This window comes from Amblyraja radiata, chromosome 16 (genome assembly GCF_010909765.2).
Source record: "Amblyraja radiata isolate CabotCenter1 chromosome 16, sAmbRad1.1.pri, whole genome shotgun sequence".
Lineage (NCBI taxonomy): Eukaryota > Metazoa > Chordata > Chondrichthyes > Rajiformes > Rajidae > Amblyraja > Amblyraja radiata.
Genome location: NC_045971.1, coordinates 18,337,180 through 18,352,677, shown reverse-complemented (window position 1 = coordinate 18,352,677; position 15,498 = coordinate 18,337,180). Strand labels below are relative to the sequence as shown.

The following is a 15,498-nucleotide window of genomic DNA, read 5'->3' as shown; positions in this document are numbered from 1 at the left end:
GGGCAGATGCATGGCAGATACAGTATAATGTGGATAAATGTGAGGTTATCCACTTTGGTGGCAAGAACAGGAAGGCAGATTATTATTTGACTGGTGTCAGATTAGGAAAAGGGGAGATGCAACGAGACCTGGGTGTGCTTGTACATAAATCACTGAAAGTAAGCATGCAGGTGCAGCAGGCAGTGAAGAAAGCTAATGGCATGTTGGCCTTCATTGCGGGAGGATTTGAGTTTAGGAGCAAGGAGGTCCTACTGCAGTTGTACAGGGCCCTGGTGAAACTGCACCTGGAGTATTGTGTGCAATTTTGGTCTCCTAATTTGATGAAGGACACTATTGCTATTGAGAGAGTGCAGCGTAGGATCACCAGGTTAATTCCCAGGATGGTGGGACTGACATATAATTAAAGAATGGGTCGACTGGGCTTGTTTTCACTGGAATTTAGAAGGATGAGAGGGTATCTTATAGAAACATGAAATTCTTAAAGGATTGGACAGGCTAGATGCAGGGAAAATGTTCCCGATGTTGGGGAGTTCAGAACCAGGGGTCACTGTTTAAGAATAAAGGGTAGGCCATTTAGGACTGAGATGAGAGAAAACATTTTAAACCAGAGAGTTATGAATCTGAGGAATTCTCTGCCACAGAAGGCAGTGGAGGCCAATTCACTGGATCTTTTCGATTTAGCTCAGGGCTAAAGGACTCAAGGAATATGGGGAAAAAGCAGGAACGGGGTACTGATTTTATATGATCAGCCAATAATCATATTGAATGGCGGTACTGGCTCGAAGGACTTAATGGCCTACTCCTGTGCCTATTTTCTATGTTTCTATGTTTTGATGTGATATATTTAAATCTTTTATGAAGCACAGGCAGACAGCATTTTTTTTATTTCTTGATCAGACTTTGCTGGCTTTACCTTGCACTAAACGTTATTCCCTTGTCATGTATCCATACACTGTAAATCTGCTGATTGGATAGCAGCAACAAAAGCTTTTCACTGTACCTGGGTACACGTGACAGTAACTAAACTGATGTCCTGCACCTCAAAGCATAACCAAACATTTAAAGTTGCCAAAAGATGGGCTTCTTCCACATTAGAGGACTGCTGCTTGCTTCTATGACCCGATCATGAACAACACCAGTGCACAGGTTTAAGGTAAGAGGGTTTTAAAGGGGATCTGAGTGGCAAGTTATTTTGCACAAAAAGCGATTCATATCCACAACTTATTGCCCGAGAAGGTGGTGAAATCAGATACAATTACTACATTTAGGTGGACACGTTAATAGCCAGGCATAGGAGGATATGACCTAATACAGGCAAATGGAATTACTGTAGATGGTCAAAAATGGTGGCGTGGATATGATGGGCCAAATGATCTGCTCCTGCGCTATTGCATATAATAAGCTGAATTATTGGGGTGGCGGGGGGTTGTGACACGAGACTCAAGGAACAGCAGATGCTGCAAACTTGAGCAACATACGAAGTGCTGGAGGAACTCAGTGGGCCAGGGAGTATCTGTGGAGGGAATGGGACTGACAATGTTTCGGGTCGAGACAATTCTTCATCCGCTGTCTCACTCTGAAGATGGGTCCTGACATGAAGCGTCGCTCACCCATTCCCTCCACAGATGCGACCTGACCCCCTGAGTCCCTCCAGCACTTGGTGTTTTGACAATTAAACGCAAATTAAAAGCCGCTGGACTCACGACGATGCTATCAAGGTTCAATGTCAACCCGGGACTTTATCGCAGTCAAACAAGTCAACTCACGTCCACGTTGAAGACCTGCCCGCACTCTTGAAACTCACATAGATGTGACAATGTTTATTTAAAGCAAAATTTCGGCAGTCATTTAATAACAAAAAAGAAAGAAGGCTACAACATAGGTTGACCCACAATTAAATTAAATGGTCCTGGATATTATCACCTGTAAGGTTTCTAATCTTGCATTTATAGCGATAATACCCCCACAGACTTGCGGACAATATATGTGCTCTATATGTAGCGGCTTCGGCTGTCTTTCGTCAAAGCTTCCCGTCTCCCTGGAGAAAATGCACATGCCAAAGGCTTTGGAAATTTTCTGCCTTCGACTGCCGTTCACTTTCTTTCCATTACATTCATAACTTTATTACAAAGAACTGGAGCAACTGGCTGCATAATGTACAAATCCATTTAAATGGCCAAAACATTCCTAATACACACGTACACACACACATATTTTGAACATATTCTCAAGCCATGCAATGAATTCTTGACTTCAAAGGTGGAGAACAGACGCTGTAAAATTAAGTTAACTGCACATTTGCATATTTCCCGATTGCGGATGAAAAGCCTGGACGTTGTTCTGATACTTCTATTTCTCCAGAAATCTAAACGATTATTCACATTTTTACTCCGTCGTTTAAATTCAATGTGAAATTATTGGCATTACTCAATGGTTTAAGGCTTTTGTTTCTAGTAATGTCTTTTCCATGTGGTTTCTCTGAGTGTATTTATATATTCTAGGAAGTGGGCCTAAGGTTAGAATATACTTTCATTCGCTTTTTAGCCCATAAATACTGAATTTCTTTTACAGCTTTGAAAATCCGCACACTTTCCATCATATTAACGCCGCGAGTGTGTGGAGAGGGGAGAAACTCTCGTTCGTTCTGAAGCCGACTTGTAGAAATGAAAGGAAAGTTGCTCGATTTTGCGTAATCAGTGAGAAATTCACTTCACTTCGGTCAAAGCAAGCCATCTCACAAAGGATAAAATTACAGTTTAGGCTTTCGCTGGGAGAGCTGCCGTAATAAGTAATCGTGGTACATATATTACACTTCACCGAAGACCAAATGGGATGAATGTGCCATCGGTCAGTGGAATTAAAATAAAACATTGCATTAAAAAACGATTTTACCTTTAATATGTAGCTAAAATAGCCAATATTACGAAGAAAGTCAAAAGGCAAAACGTGAAGGAAATATAAAATTGCATTATAAATTTTGCAGTGGTTTTATTTGGCTGCAAGGTACTCGGGAATATTTTAAATGGAAAGCAAAATGGCATTTGGAGTAATTCTTTCTTCATTTAGTCAGAATCTCCGTGAGTAAGCTTCAGAATTCCACACTCTTACTTGCAATCATTTACAGTCACAAACAGCTGACATCAGTTTGAATTCTGTAACTTGATCTTTCCATAGAAGAAATGCCACATTTTCAGCCTGAAGACTAACTTCAATCCAATTCCTTTCTATTTTTTTTTAATGCTGCTACACACTCCACATGTGGAACTCGGGAGAAGGAAATATTATTGAGTGGTTTTGGGGATAAAAAGCTCTTTCGTAGAGATTTTAGCGAGAACTGTTTATTTATGTGTTGTGTTAGTTCAGGTTCGAATCACCTAAAAAAATACAAAATAGAGTGCAGGAAAACTACAAAAGAAATGCCCACATCTGGAAAGTGAGGTATTGAGTGAAGGTTTCAAGTTAGGGTTGTTTGCCAGCATTGGGGAGAGAGGTAGTAGTAGGATTGACTGAAGCAGAATTCTTAGTTTCACTTATCCCAGCTCTGGACTCTTTCTGCCTTGGCTACTTACATAAAAACAAAAGGGACTGCCACCTGCAAATTTACACTTCCGCAAAAAAGTAACACTGTTCTGCCTCCAGGCTTGCTATAACAGTATGTTTCCAGTGCCGTTTTTGTGTTAGATTTTGTGCATTTGCACCTTTTTTTATTCCTTTGAATTTCCACGTGCAAGACGTTTCCAGTTATTGTCGGTTTTGCACCTCAATATCATTGGCAGCGATGGCAGAGTTCCACATAAAGGGCTATTGCATCTGCATCCATTCCATCCCCTTATCTGTTTCCACCCATCACTCGCTAGGCTTTCTCCTGCTCCACCTCCCTTCCAGCTCCTCCCCCCCCCCCCCCCCCCCCCCCCCCCCCCTGAGGGGTTGACTTACTCCAGCATTTTGTGTCCTTATTTTAATTATATCTTCTGTTAGTTTAAGAATTGGATCCATGATTTATACAGCTTTGTTGAGGGGAAGAAGTTGGTTTAAAACCAATAACTTGGGATCATACAAAATCCTATGAAATTATTTCTTGTTTGACTTTTCCATCTCTCTTCCCCCTGCTCCATCAATCTGAAGAGGGTTCCCAAACTGAAACATCGTCTGTTCATTTCCCTCCGTGGATGCTGCCTGATCCGCTGAGTTCCTCCAGCACTTTGTTTTTTGCTTGACGTTTTTACTTAAGAAAATCTGCGTTGTTGAAAACAAATCTTATGGCACAACCACAATTAATTTTCTGAGCTAAATATGGCATTCGATGACTATACAACATGTCTAAGAGTGTACATATATAAAAAGATGTTCAATTTAATAGGAAGTTGAGGAGCAACTGTTCACACAGAGGGTAAATGCATAAACACTTTTTTTTCCAGTGCAGGAGAATCAAGAACTAGAGGACATAGGTTTAAGGTGAGAGGGGAAAGATTTAATAGGAACCTGAGGGGCAACTTTTTCACACAGTGGGTGGTGGGCATATGGAGCGAGCTGCCAGAGGAAGTAGTTGAGGCAGGTGCAATAACAACATTTAAAAGACATTTGGTTAAGTACATAGATAGGAAAGGCAAATGGAACCCACTTAGATTGGGCATCTTAGTTGGCATTCATGAGGTAGACCAAAGGACCTGTTTCTGTGATGTATGACTCATAGTACAATATACCAAGAGTGTTAATCTGATTTTTGTTGGCCTCATTTAGAGTGGATTTTAGAAAATTTGTTGTTGCTGATTTAAAAAGGCACAATTGGTCCCAAATTGTTTATTGCGTGTAACAGAAATGAAATACGACAATCTCACTAACCAGAATAAACCTCTGTAAGAGGAGTCTGAATAGGGGCTCAGACCCTAAACGTCACTTATTCATGTTCCCCAGAGATGCTGCCTCAACCGCTGAGTTACTCCAAAACTTTGCATCTTTTTTTCTCTGCAGAAATATAACTTTTATTGTAATTCAAAGCAGCCTCCGGTTTATGGAACATGGATATATCAACATGATGGCCACCCACCAATATATGTAGTTCAATTGATGATGCCTCTGTTACCATACATAGACCACCAAATAATCTTTCATTATTATTTAACCCATACGCTTTAGAGCACGGGCATCCCAGATGATACAGCATATTAATCATGCTGCTCATTGTACTTCAGCCCTATTTTAAATATGAATCATACCTCTCCACAACCTTGACATTTACTATTGTACTGCACTTTTATAATTTACTTTTACTGGCTCTTGGACCTATACAAGCACAGCAACAGGCATGGCAGTGAACTGATCGTGGCTCTCTTCTGTAATGCGTGTAACAACTTTAAAAAAAAAACATTTTTTATTAATTATTAGAGTCAGAGTCATACAGCATGGGAACAAGCACTTCGCCCATTTTGTCCATGCCAACCAAGTTGGTATAATGGGCTAGTCCAATTGCGTGCATTTGACTCCAACTCTCTGAATTCTTCCCATCCATATATTTGTATATATGAACTTTAATAACAACATTTAAAAGATAATTTGGATACATACATGGATAGGAAAGGTTTAGGGGAATATGAGCCAAATGCACGCAAATGGGACGCATAGGTGGTGTATCCTGGGCGGCATGGGCGGGTTGGACTGAAGGGCCTATTTTCATGCTGTTATGACTGTATGACTCTAACAATCTGCCCCAATATTTTTTAAAGGTTGTAATTGTATAGAATAATCCATGTTTATGTTGCTCTCCATCTGGTCAAAACATTACCATTAGATTGGCATTTCCCTAAGAACTGAGAATGAACATATGTAGAACATAGGACAGTAGAGGACAGGAACAGGCCCTTCGGCCCATAATGTCGGTGGCAACATGATTCCAAGATCAATTCTATCTGCACATTATTCATATCCCTCCATTCCCTGCATATCTATTTGCCAATTCAGAAGTCTCTCCAATGCCACTCTATCTGGCTCCACCACCACCCTCTTTGTAAACCCCGACGATTTGCACTGTCTGAGTTATTTTCAGCAAAGTGGCATCACGAGAGCGAGTGGTAGGATGATGATTTTGGCACTACTACATCACTCTGCAAGATATTTAAATCAAACGATGAAATACATGTTGAAAACTCCTCCACGGATACAACCCATCCCTGCAGTGGACCAGCATGTGCGTGCTGGAGAAGCTACATGTGCTTCAATCCACAAAGTGTTATGCTATCATGTTAATCATGTGAGGGCTATAACAGGGTTTTGTTAGCCTATGGAATGCAGGGATATTATTCGCCCTGAACATATAATTTGTTCTTTTCTACCACGACAAGTTGTAACATTTGAAATTATCTTTCTTCAAATTCCAGCTATTATCTGTGCTAGCATTGGGGAATAAAATTGGTAAATCTGTGCTAGCATTGGGTCCCTGACATTTCTATGACAGTCGGTAGCTGCAAATGCAAGATAAAACAATTCCCCACTTTCCCCAACCACCCCCCACCTATCTTCTGCCACCTATATCCATCCCTCTCGCTTCACATTTCACCCCTCTTCTTTCCTTACCCAATGCCCTTTTGTCTTGTTTTCACCTCCAGCCTTTCTCCACTTACTCACTTACTCCACCCATTTGCCAATCAACCCTCCTCCCCTCACCTGTTTCCACCTATCTCTTGCCTGGCTCTATCCCATCCTCTGCTCTTTTGCAGTTCTCTGTTCCCTATTACAATTAGTCTGAAAAATAATCCGACCCAAAGCATTACCTATCCATGTCCCCCAGCTGTCTAACCCATTGAGTTACACCAGCACTTTGTGTTCTATGCAAGATTCCAGCACCTGCAGTTCCTTGTCTCTCCATAAAACAATTAATCTTAGTTCTTCTTTATGTTCAACAAAAATAGAACCTATCATTGCATGGAAATTAAAAATTGAACCATCAGATTTGTATGTTTTGTTTGTGAAATATGCTGGTAGATCAGATTTCAACCATTCAAAACACAAAGTACTGGAGGAATTTAATGGGTCAGGCAGCATATATGGAGGGAATGGACAGATGATGTTTCAACTTGGGACCTTTCTTCACGTGTGGATCCGAAATGCCCATTCCCTCAAGATTCCAGCATCTGCAGTCTCCTATGTGTCCTGATATAAAACCATTCACTGGTTAGTGGAAGCAAATACATTATACAGTGGCAAAGACGTATTCTGCGTCTGGAATTCAGTTCCATTGGAACTGCCAAGCAGGGATGAATTTCCAGCCATGTATGTTTCCTACCCTAATGAGTTATTTACTACCCTTTACTTCATTTTATGTAAGGCACATGGATAGGCCAAGTTTGGAGGGATATGGGCCAAACGCAAGCAGGTGGGACTAGTGTAGGTGGAGTGTAGGCCGGCATGGGCAAGTTGGGCTGAAGGGCCTGTTTCCATGCTGTATACTTCTATTATTTCTAGTTCGATTAATTTCCTGTGGAATACCATGGCATGATGTTCTAATATAAGATGTCAGTAATATATAAGATGTTGTAATTGCTTTCTTGTCGATTAAATTCATATATATGTCTCCCCTTAAAACAAATAAGGAAGAAGCTGGATATACATTTTACAATGGTTCCTAGATTACACAAATCTTTGCAACCCCACTAACAACACGGTTGAATTGCCAGCAACATCATTTGAACCGTTACTCTAGCTTTTAGCTCTTCCAGCAACTGCAATAACATCCACATCACCTTTCCCGCCCACTATCCCAAGTCGTTAACTGCATGTAGACCTTGTTCCTTTGCTCAAAAACATTCTGAAGACTATTCTGGACCATGGCTCGAGAGTTTGCAAGCGAGATGGTGATTGCCGGAGTGGGAAAGAAGGCTTGGGTTTGCGTGAATAAATGTCCAGTGGGTGTGTGTGTTTTTTTTTTAATTTTCATGATCAAACTTGATTCAGAAGAAAATATATATATATAGATACAAAACAAAAACTGTGCGGGGAACTCTTCATACATTCTCAATGTCTATAGATTGCATATCTATAAGTACATTCAACAGTGTCTATCTTTAAAGAAAATACCCTAGTCACTGATGATATAAGCCGGGGTGATATCCCTTCCCTTGTTTGAGGAGGGTCTCCACCGGACTCTGCCCCTCAATGTCCACTGTGTGCATGTGTGTGTGTGTGTGTGTGTGTGTGTGTGTATTTTAATTCTTGAACAACCAGGACAATGCTGTCTGATTTTCAAGAGACTGTGATATCTCCCTGGTCTGAAAAAGCCATTAAGGTCGGCGCATATAAAATTTCTGCGCGTACAGTAATGCGGGTGATTAATCGCAACAATTCTTTGCTTGGTTGGAGTAATCCAACATGTGGTGACCGACCCCGCCCCTCTCACATTACACACTATAAGCTTGTCACTTTTCCCACCAAGTAGCTCAGAGGCAGGCAGCTTCATTGACTTGCAGGCATGTGAGCATCTATTTATCTATTTATTTGTTTTCTGGTGGTGGTGGTGGTGGGAGGGGGGGCGGGGAGAGAAAAATACATTTTAAAAAAGTTTTGAAAGGATCTGATCGTTGCAAATTTGCGAGTGGAACGTGGAAAAGTGTACAAGGGCGGTGCATTTTGCAAAAGAGGTCCAGGATTGAGGACTTTGTGTGAGTGCATTGAGCAGGATCTCCATGGAGCAGAGTGCAGGCAGCTGTATGCGCAATTCGCATTCCGGGGCGGCCGTCTGGAGCTGCATGAGGAATCCACACACCGGGGCGGGGGTCCCCGGCCTCCACCATTACCCGTCTCCTTTCTCGTTGTACAAGAAATCCGAGGTGGCCGACTTCACCGCGTACCCCGACTTCCCCGCTCCCTGCCTAGTGTCGGCGGCGGCGCACGGTTTCCCCGGGGATGAGAGGGTTTACGTGGAGCATCACCCGGGCCGCTACCCCCGCCCCGACTGGGGGAGACAAACCTCCTGCCTGTCCGCCGGCTTCGAGACGGGCGCTTCGCAGCCGGCGCTGTGCGCTGCCACTGGGGATTACAGCAGCAGCAGCAGCCAGCGGGGCATCGCACCCTCGCAGGTAGACAAGAAACCCAGCAAAAGGAAACGCGATGTCCTAGGTGAGTGCAACACACACACACACACACACAAAACACCCGCCACCTACTGAAATAAAACACCAAAATTTCAAGTCAAGAGTGTTTCATTGTCATATGTCCCAGATAGAACCATGAAATTATTGAAAGAGGCACAAACTCAGTGGGACAGGCAGCATCATTGGGTTACCTTTCGGGGTCGAGTCCCTTCTTCAGCCTGCTTACTTCTTACTTCCAGTCGCATCTATTCCAAATGCAACCTATTAAAGTATCTGAGCATAGGAGAGTCTGAAGAAGTGTATCGATCCGAAACCTCACATATTCCGTTTCTCCAGAAATGCTGCCTGACCTGCTGAGTTACTCCAGCTTTTTGAGCCCATCTTCGGTTTAAACCAGCATCTGCAGTTCCATCCTATATGTTAAAGTATCGTCTATCTCTCTCAGTTGGTCTGTTGCATAAATACCCCGTTTACAAACAACCCAAATGCCCAATTGTATTTATTTTAAGGTTGCATTTGTTGCTAAATTGTAAATCGGTGTGTTGATTAAAAACTAAATTGTAAATGTTAAGGTAGATTAAATAGTTAAATTGCAATTGTGTCTGTTGCTAAAAAAAAAGGCGATTTTAAATGCTAAATTGTAATTCCATTTGTTACAACAACAAAAAACGAAATTGTAATTGCTAAATTGCATTTTGTTGCCAAAAAGCGAAATTTAAATGTATTTTAAGGTTGCATTTGTTGCAATCTCACAGCAACGGAAAGAACCAAAGCCTCACAAATTACCTACCCCATTAAAGTTATCTCATTGTCACTTTCCTTTTGCTAATAAGTACATTCAAAATGAAGCAACGAAAAACAAACTGTGGTGCAAGGATGGAGAATTCTTTAAAAAGTCCCAGTCTCCTCGTCTGCACATTCTCACACCAAACGAAACTTCAGCAGGCGGAACGTTCAGGTCGCAGGTGAATTTGCTAAATCTGTTCCAGATTATTAAACACAAATAATTTCAGTCATATGCTCAATACTTATTACAGGACATCGAATAACATTTACACGTTTTGTCAATTAAAATATCATAATCAGAAGATTAAATTGCACTGAAAAGTTGTGGCCAAAGTTTCTTCCCGTTGGAACAGCGATTGTTCAACTCCATATAAATTGAACTGACCACGTATTGATTGGACACAAAATGCTGGAGTAACTCGGTGGGTCAGGCAGCATCTCCCGCATTTTGTGTCCTTCTCCGGCATAAACCAGCATCTGCAGTTCCTTCCTGCACATGTATAGATTGGACCTGTGCTTAGCGAACGAAAACTGTTTCATTCGATAGCTTGAGAGAATGAAACGGGAGTCATATAACGGGGGTCCGAGTTGCCCATAAAACGCAACGGGAACGTAGTGAGTTTGTATCAGAACGAATCATACCTTATCAATGGTCATACCATGGACCCTCACTTACTTTTCGGACACTTCTACATACAGGATGCATGTTACACCGCAACTATCTTTCTCAGCCCTCGGAATGATATGGAAATATCCTGTGTAGGAGCGTTCTGATATTTTGAAATGCTTAAAATAATTAATATAAGGAACCTTATCCCGGACTGCAATATAATTATACGCATGGTAATTTTTTAACTCAACTGATATGTTTTTTTTTAGTGAGAGAGTTACTACAATGGGGTTAAATAAATGAAGGGTTGCTTCCGTTTATTAGCATCAACGATTGTTTGATTGCAACATAGGAATCTCTGCCGTATGGACACAATTAAATATTAATTGCATTATTAATAAAATAAAGCGTGTGTCTTATATTGAGCGCAATTCACATCGGTATACAAATTATTCCCAAACCTTTAATAGAATGTGCATATGTTTTGGATTTTCAAAGTTTAATTCATGCTTTAAGAGTCACAGATGCTATTTGTTGTGGCAATTAAGCTTAAAATTAACTTCAAATTGAAACAGGGTGGCTATATTAGTGGATCATTTATGAAATCTGGTACTTTGGAAGTGAATTTTAGAAGCACGATATTAATAATTTGTTCACTTTACAACAATAGCAATCCAAATCTCAGCGGTAACCTCCAATTTTATTACTACAGGTGTGTAATGTGCAGGTTATTATTAATAACAGCACAGGCTTGGAATAAAGAAAGCAGATCAGTGTAGCTCCAGGGCAAATCTTAGCCTGATGAAGCAGTTCCTACTTATTTCATTTTACTTTTCAAATAAATGATTGATTATGTATTGTATTAGGAAGAAAGATACATGTGCAAAAACACACAACAAATAAAAGACACATGTGTATTCAGTTTGTCAACGACATGAAACATGACATTACAATTTGACATTAGGGGGGCCTCATCAGCTATGGTAATTACAGCTTAAAGTATAAATGCCAAACAGCAGCACTTCAACAGAACACATTTCTAGTACAGTATCTCAGAATACACTGAGCACATTTCAAGCCCAGTATCACCGACTCTTTACATCAAAACATAATTTTAAAGAAATATAAATGACCGTTACCTAAAATAAGCTCTGGAAAACATGATTCCTGAAGAATATACTGATTTCTAAGAGAGGTTTTGCAAAATCCACATAAGAACTATTTTCATGTTTAATGTTCCATCATTTCTTGATGCATACAATCTTTTCTAGAACCTGAAATTAGTTTGTTTCTTTTGTTATTTTAAATGGTTCTAGAACCAGGAACTTGTATCGTTCTGTATCCTTCTGTTAGAGGTTTCAATGATTTTGCAGTATTTTACCCTATGAACATCTCGAGCTTAAATGATAATGATAAGTACTGGCTTATATGGACATACATATAAGAGTCCATGAATAAGAAATATATTTAAAATACTTATTTTCATGACAGTGAAATATGGTATGGCATGGTACTTCATTTTTCACATGTACCAAGGTACAGTGATATAAGTGGTCATTCTATTTCTGTGAACATTTTAGAGTGATTAGGGTACAATGTTGCTCATATCTCTTATCACTCGTAGTTTACTTTTAAATGGGGAGCCAACATGAGCTGGGCATTAAAATGCTTTATTTGTATCTGTACAATCTTTAGCTTTTATACCATTTACCTACTCAGCTTTCTACATTATTTTTTTTCTTTTCTTTATCTCTTTTTATCTTTGTTTCGCTCCTGTTTAAAGTGTAGCTCTTCCTCAGTCTGAACCTTGGGTACAGTAGCACAGCAGTTAAGTTCCAGAAGGGGGGGCACATAATAGAATTCCCAAATACTATGAATGCACAAACTCAATAATTACATAGACCTGAAATTAAAGTAATGGTGAGCATTTCATTCTTAAAAGCCCGAGTGGTTTACTTATACCTGCCTTCACGGGAGAAAATCTGTCATTCTTACCCAGTTTGGACTAAGTGTGAATTAAATCATTAAATCCGGACCTTTGCTAATGACATAGCACATCGCATGAATGAATGAACAAAATTAAATGATTCAACTTTCCATTTGTTCATTTCTTTCATTCACTCTGTTATCCTTTGTTCTACTACTCAATTTAGTCTAGTATAGACATTGTTTTAAGCTCCCTATGTCTGATAGAATCAGCCCAGAGCAGATTCATGTTATCATTACTTCAAGATATTACATTTTCTTAAATGTAATCATGAGAGATTTGCTGCAACATCATAGGCATTTTCCCAGCCAAGTAGTTGCAGAAATTCATACCAACTCAAATGGCTTTTTGTGGGTCAGGCAGCATCTGTGAAGGGAATAGACAATTATTTTTTTTTAAAGATTCAAGATGGAAACTGTCCCTTCAGCCCACCGAGTCCACGTCGACCTTTGATCACCTGTTCACACTGGTACTACGATATCCCACGTTCACATCCACTTCCTGCGCACTAGAGGCAATTTACATTTACGCACATCTCTGGGATAAAGTGGCTCTGCAGTAAATACACAGGCAAAAAGGTAAATTTGGTATAAATAGGGAATAGTGGAATTTCATCCAGTTATTGAGCAAACTTCCCGTCCTACTCTTTTTTGCACTGAGTGACTTGTTAGGAAAAGTCATAAAAATAAACATTTGCGATGATTGTTATTTCATTATGTGTTGAATCACGGGAAGCAACTATTGCCTTTCTCACTGGACATGGAATTTTAGAACATGGATCTTCTGAAAGGGCGCTTCCTTCAAATAAAATGTCCCTCTGAACAAACTGGATGTCTTTAGGTCCATCCCAATGTTATCTCTCAGCTAAGTTGATTATATATAATAGCACATTTATATATGGAACAGCTTCTGAATTTGGAGACACAAGAGACCACAGATGCTGGAATCTTGAATAAAAATCATAGTGCTGGAGGAACTCAGTGTGTCAGGCAGCATCTGTGGAGGGAATGAACAGATCACGTTTCAAGTTAGAAGCCTCCTTCAGACTGAAAATGGGTCCTGACCCGAAATGTCTTCTGACTTCCTTGAGCAGTTTCGATTTATAACTCCTGAATTTGTCTGTTTCTGAATATTGGTTATATAGTAAGCTTTTAAAAATCATATGAAATGAGCTCGACATATATTTGGCTGCATATTATTAATGTCATATACACTGTGTGCATAATATTGTGTATAATAGAAACCTTGTAAAAAATGCTGATTGTAAGCAAAATAAAGTGAATTGTTATAACTATATTGTGTTTCCAAACCTTCAGATGTATGACATTATATTTCTGACAATCATTACATCTATTGATTGGATTACACTTGAGCAAATGACTTGAAGTAATCAGTGTGATGTGTTTATTAACAACAAAAGAGCCTTCATTTAAAATAAAATAGCAACATCGGGATAAGATCAATTGGACCCAATCCAAACTTTGTTTAGATTAGTCTTTAGTGGGAAGATCTGAAAGCTGATGGGGTCCTTATATTTTGTGTGTTTTAAAGATAATTGTCAGTATTACTTCATATGCTTCTTCTATCTACTCATTACAATCATAAGCCACTGACGTACACGAGGAGTTCAAATGCTTTGTTCAAATGACAATCTGAAGGTGCACTCAAAAGGACATCAAAACATTTGATACAATTCTAGGCAGAAAGCATCAAATTTGGAAAAATATGCTTAACTGCACCTTGCACACTCCAAGCAAAGTATGGTTTTATTAGTGTTTCTATCTGTAGAGTTAGTTATATAATGGTAGTAGTTCTAGTCTTTTGTTGACACTGGTTTTCAAACACATTCAATAGTTGTTGCAGCATCAAAAGCAAAGAATAATCAGGATGTCAGTGGGATTGTCTTAGCAGTGTCGTTGTTAATTTAAAAAAATATGCAAAACACTTTCACTGTATTCATTATAAACTTCACAAGTGCAATATATTATGCTTATATACCCATGTAAGAAACTTACTGTGTGTTAGATTTGTAACTTTGATCCTGCAAAATATCTCTTGCCTACGTGGCTTTGCATTCAATAAAAACCTCTGCCTGGACACAATATGGAAATATTATGTATCCCAAATTCACAGGATACAACAGTCACAACATACAAACATCCCTGATTGCAATCTCACTTTAACATCCAATTTAAACATTGTATCTGGACGTTAATGGGCATTTTAACAAAATAACATCCCCAATATAACACAATTCTGCTTGAACATGAGACTTATAGAAATCTCCCTGAACTTTCCTTTTAATACTTCCATATCTCAGTCTGAAGAAGGGTCACGACCCGAAACGACACCTATTTTTGTCCAGAGATGCTGCCTGACCTGCTGAGTACTCCAGCATTTTGTATCTATTGTGAAGACATCTTAGGGATTTCATAGCATGAAATCTTAAAGGTGACTTTTTTATACATTTGTGCTGACAATGACATACGTAGAAATCCGACGGGGTAGATTGTACTAAATCACAATCTGCTTTGTTTATGGATAAATTATTGTGAGTCTTTCCTGGCTGTGTACAACTGAGAAACTCTCTGTGCCAACATTATAGAGGAGATGCTAATTGTACCGAGGAAATGCTATTGTTGCAGACTAGCCTTTCAATATATCAATGCACTGTCTCCTTTGTTTCCTCAATTACAGTTTCTAGAATAAAAACATGACATTTTTCCATAAAGGTGAGAACCCAAGGTGCTATAAAACGATTTTCCGGCTATAATTTTTGTACTCAGTGTCTGCGCTGCTAGACTGAATTACAGATTTTACAGCACAGAAACAGATCCTCTGGCACAACTGTCCAGCAATTTTGTGTACCTCTGGCACAACTGGTCTTTTCTGCTTGGTTACACCATAGGCAGGCTAGTTAGATGTTAATACGCAAAGTGAACACAAAACTAAAACTCATAACGGGCTAAAATTTCAAATTGCTGAATCTAATGTACAGTTTGCTAACCTTTTGTAAATGAGCGAGATCGTTT

General features: G+C 39.6%; 1 protein-coding gene across 1 annotated transcript in view; it reads left to right on the top strand.

Moving 5' to 3' along the window:
• Positions 1-8,438: 8,438 nt before the first annotated feature.
• The window catches only part of meox1 (mesenchyme homeobox 1), a 32,232-nt gene continuing 25,172 nt past the window's right edge, over positions 8,439-15,498 (top strand). Inside the window, exon 1 of the mRNA XM_033035273.1 lies at positions 8,439-9,108. Coding sequence (XP_032891164.1) covers positions 8,676-9,108 — 433 coding nt within the window. The 5' untranslated portion in view covers positions 8,439-8,675. The remainder of the gene's footprint in view (positions 9,109-15,498) is intronic.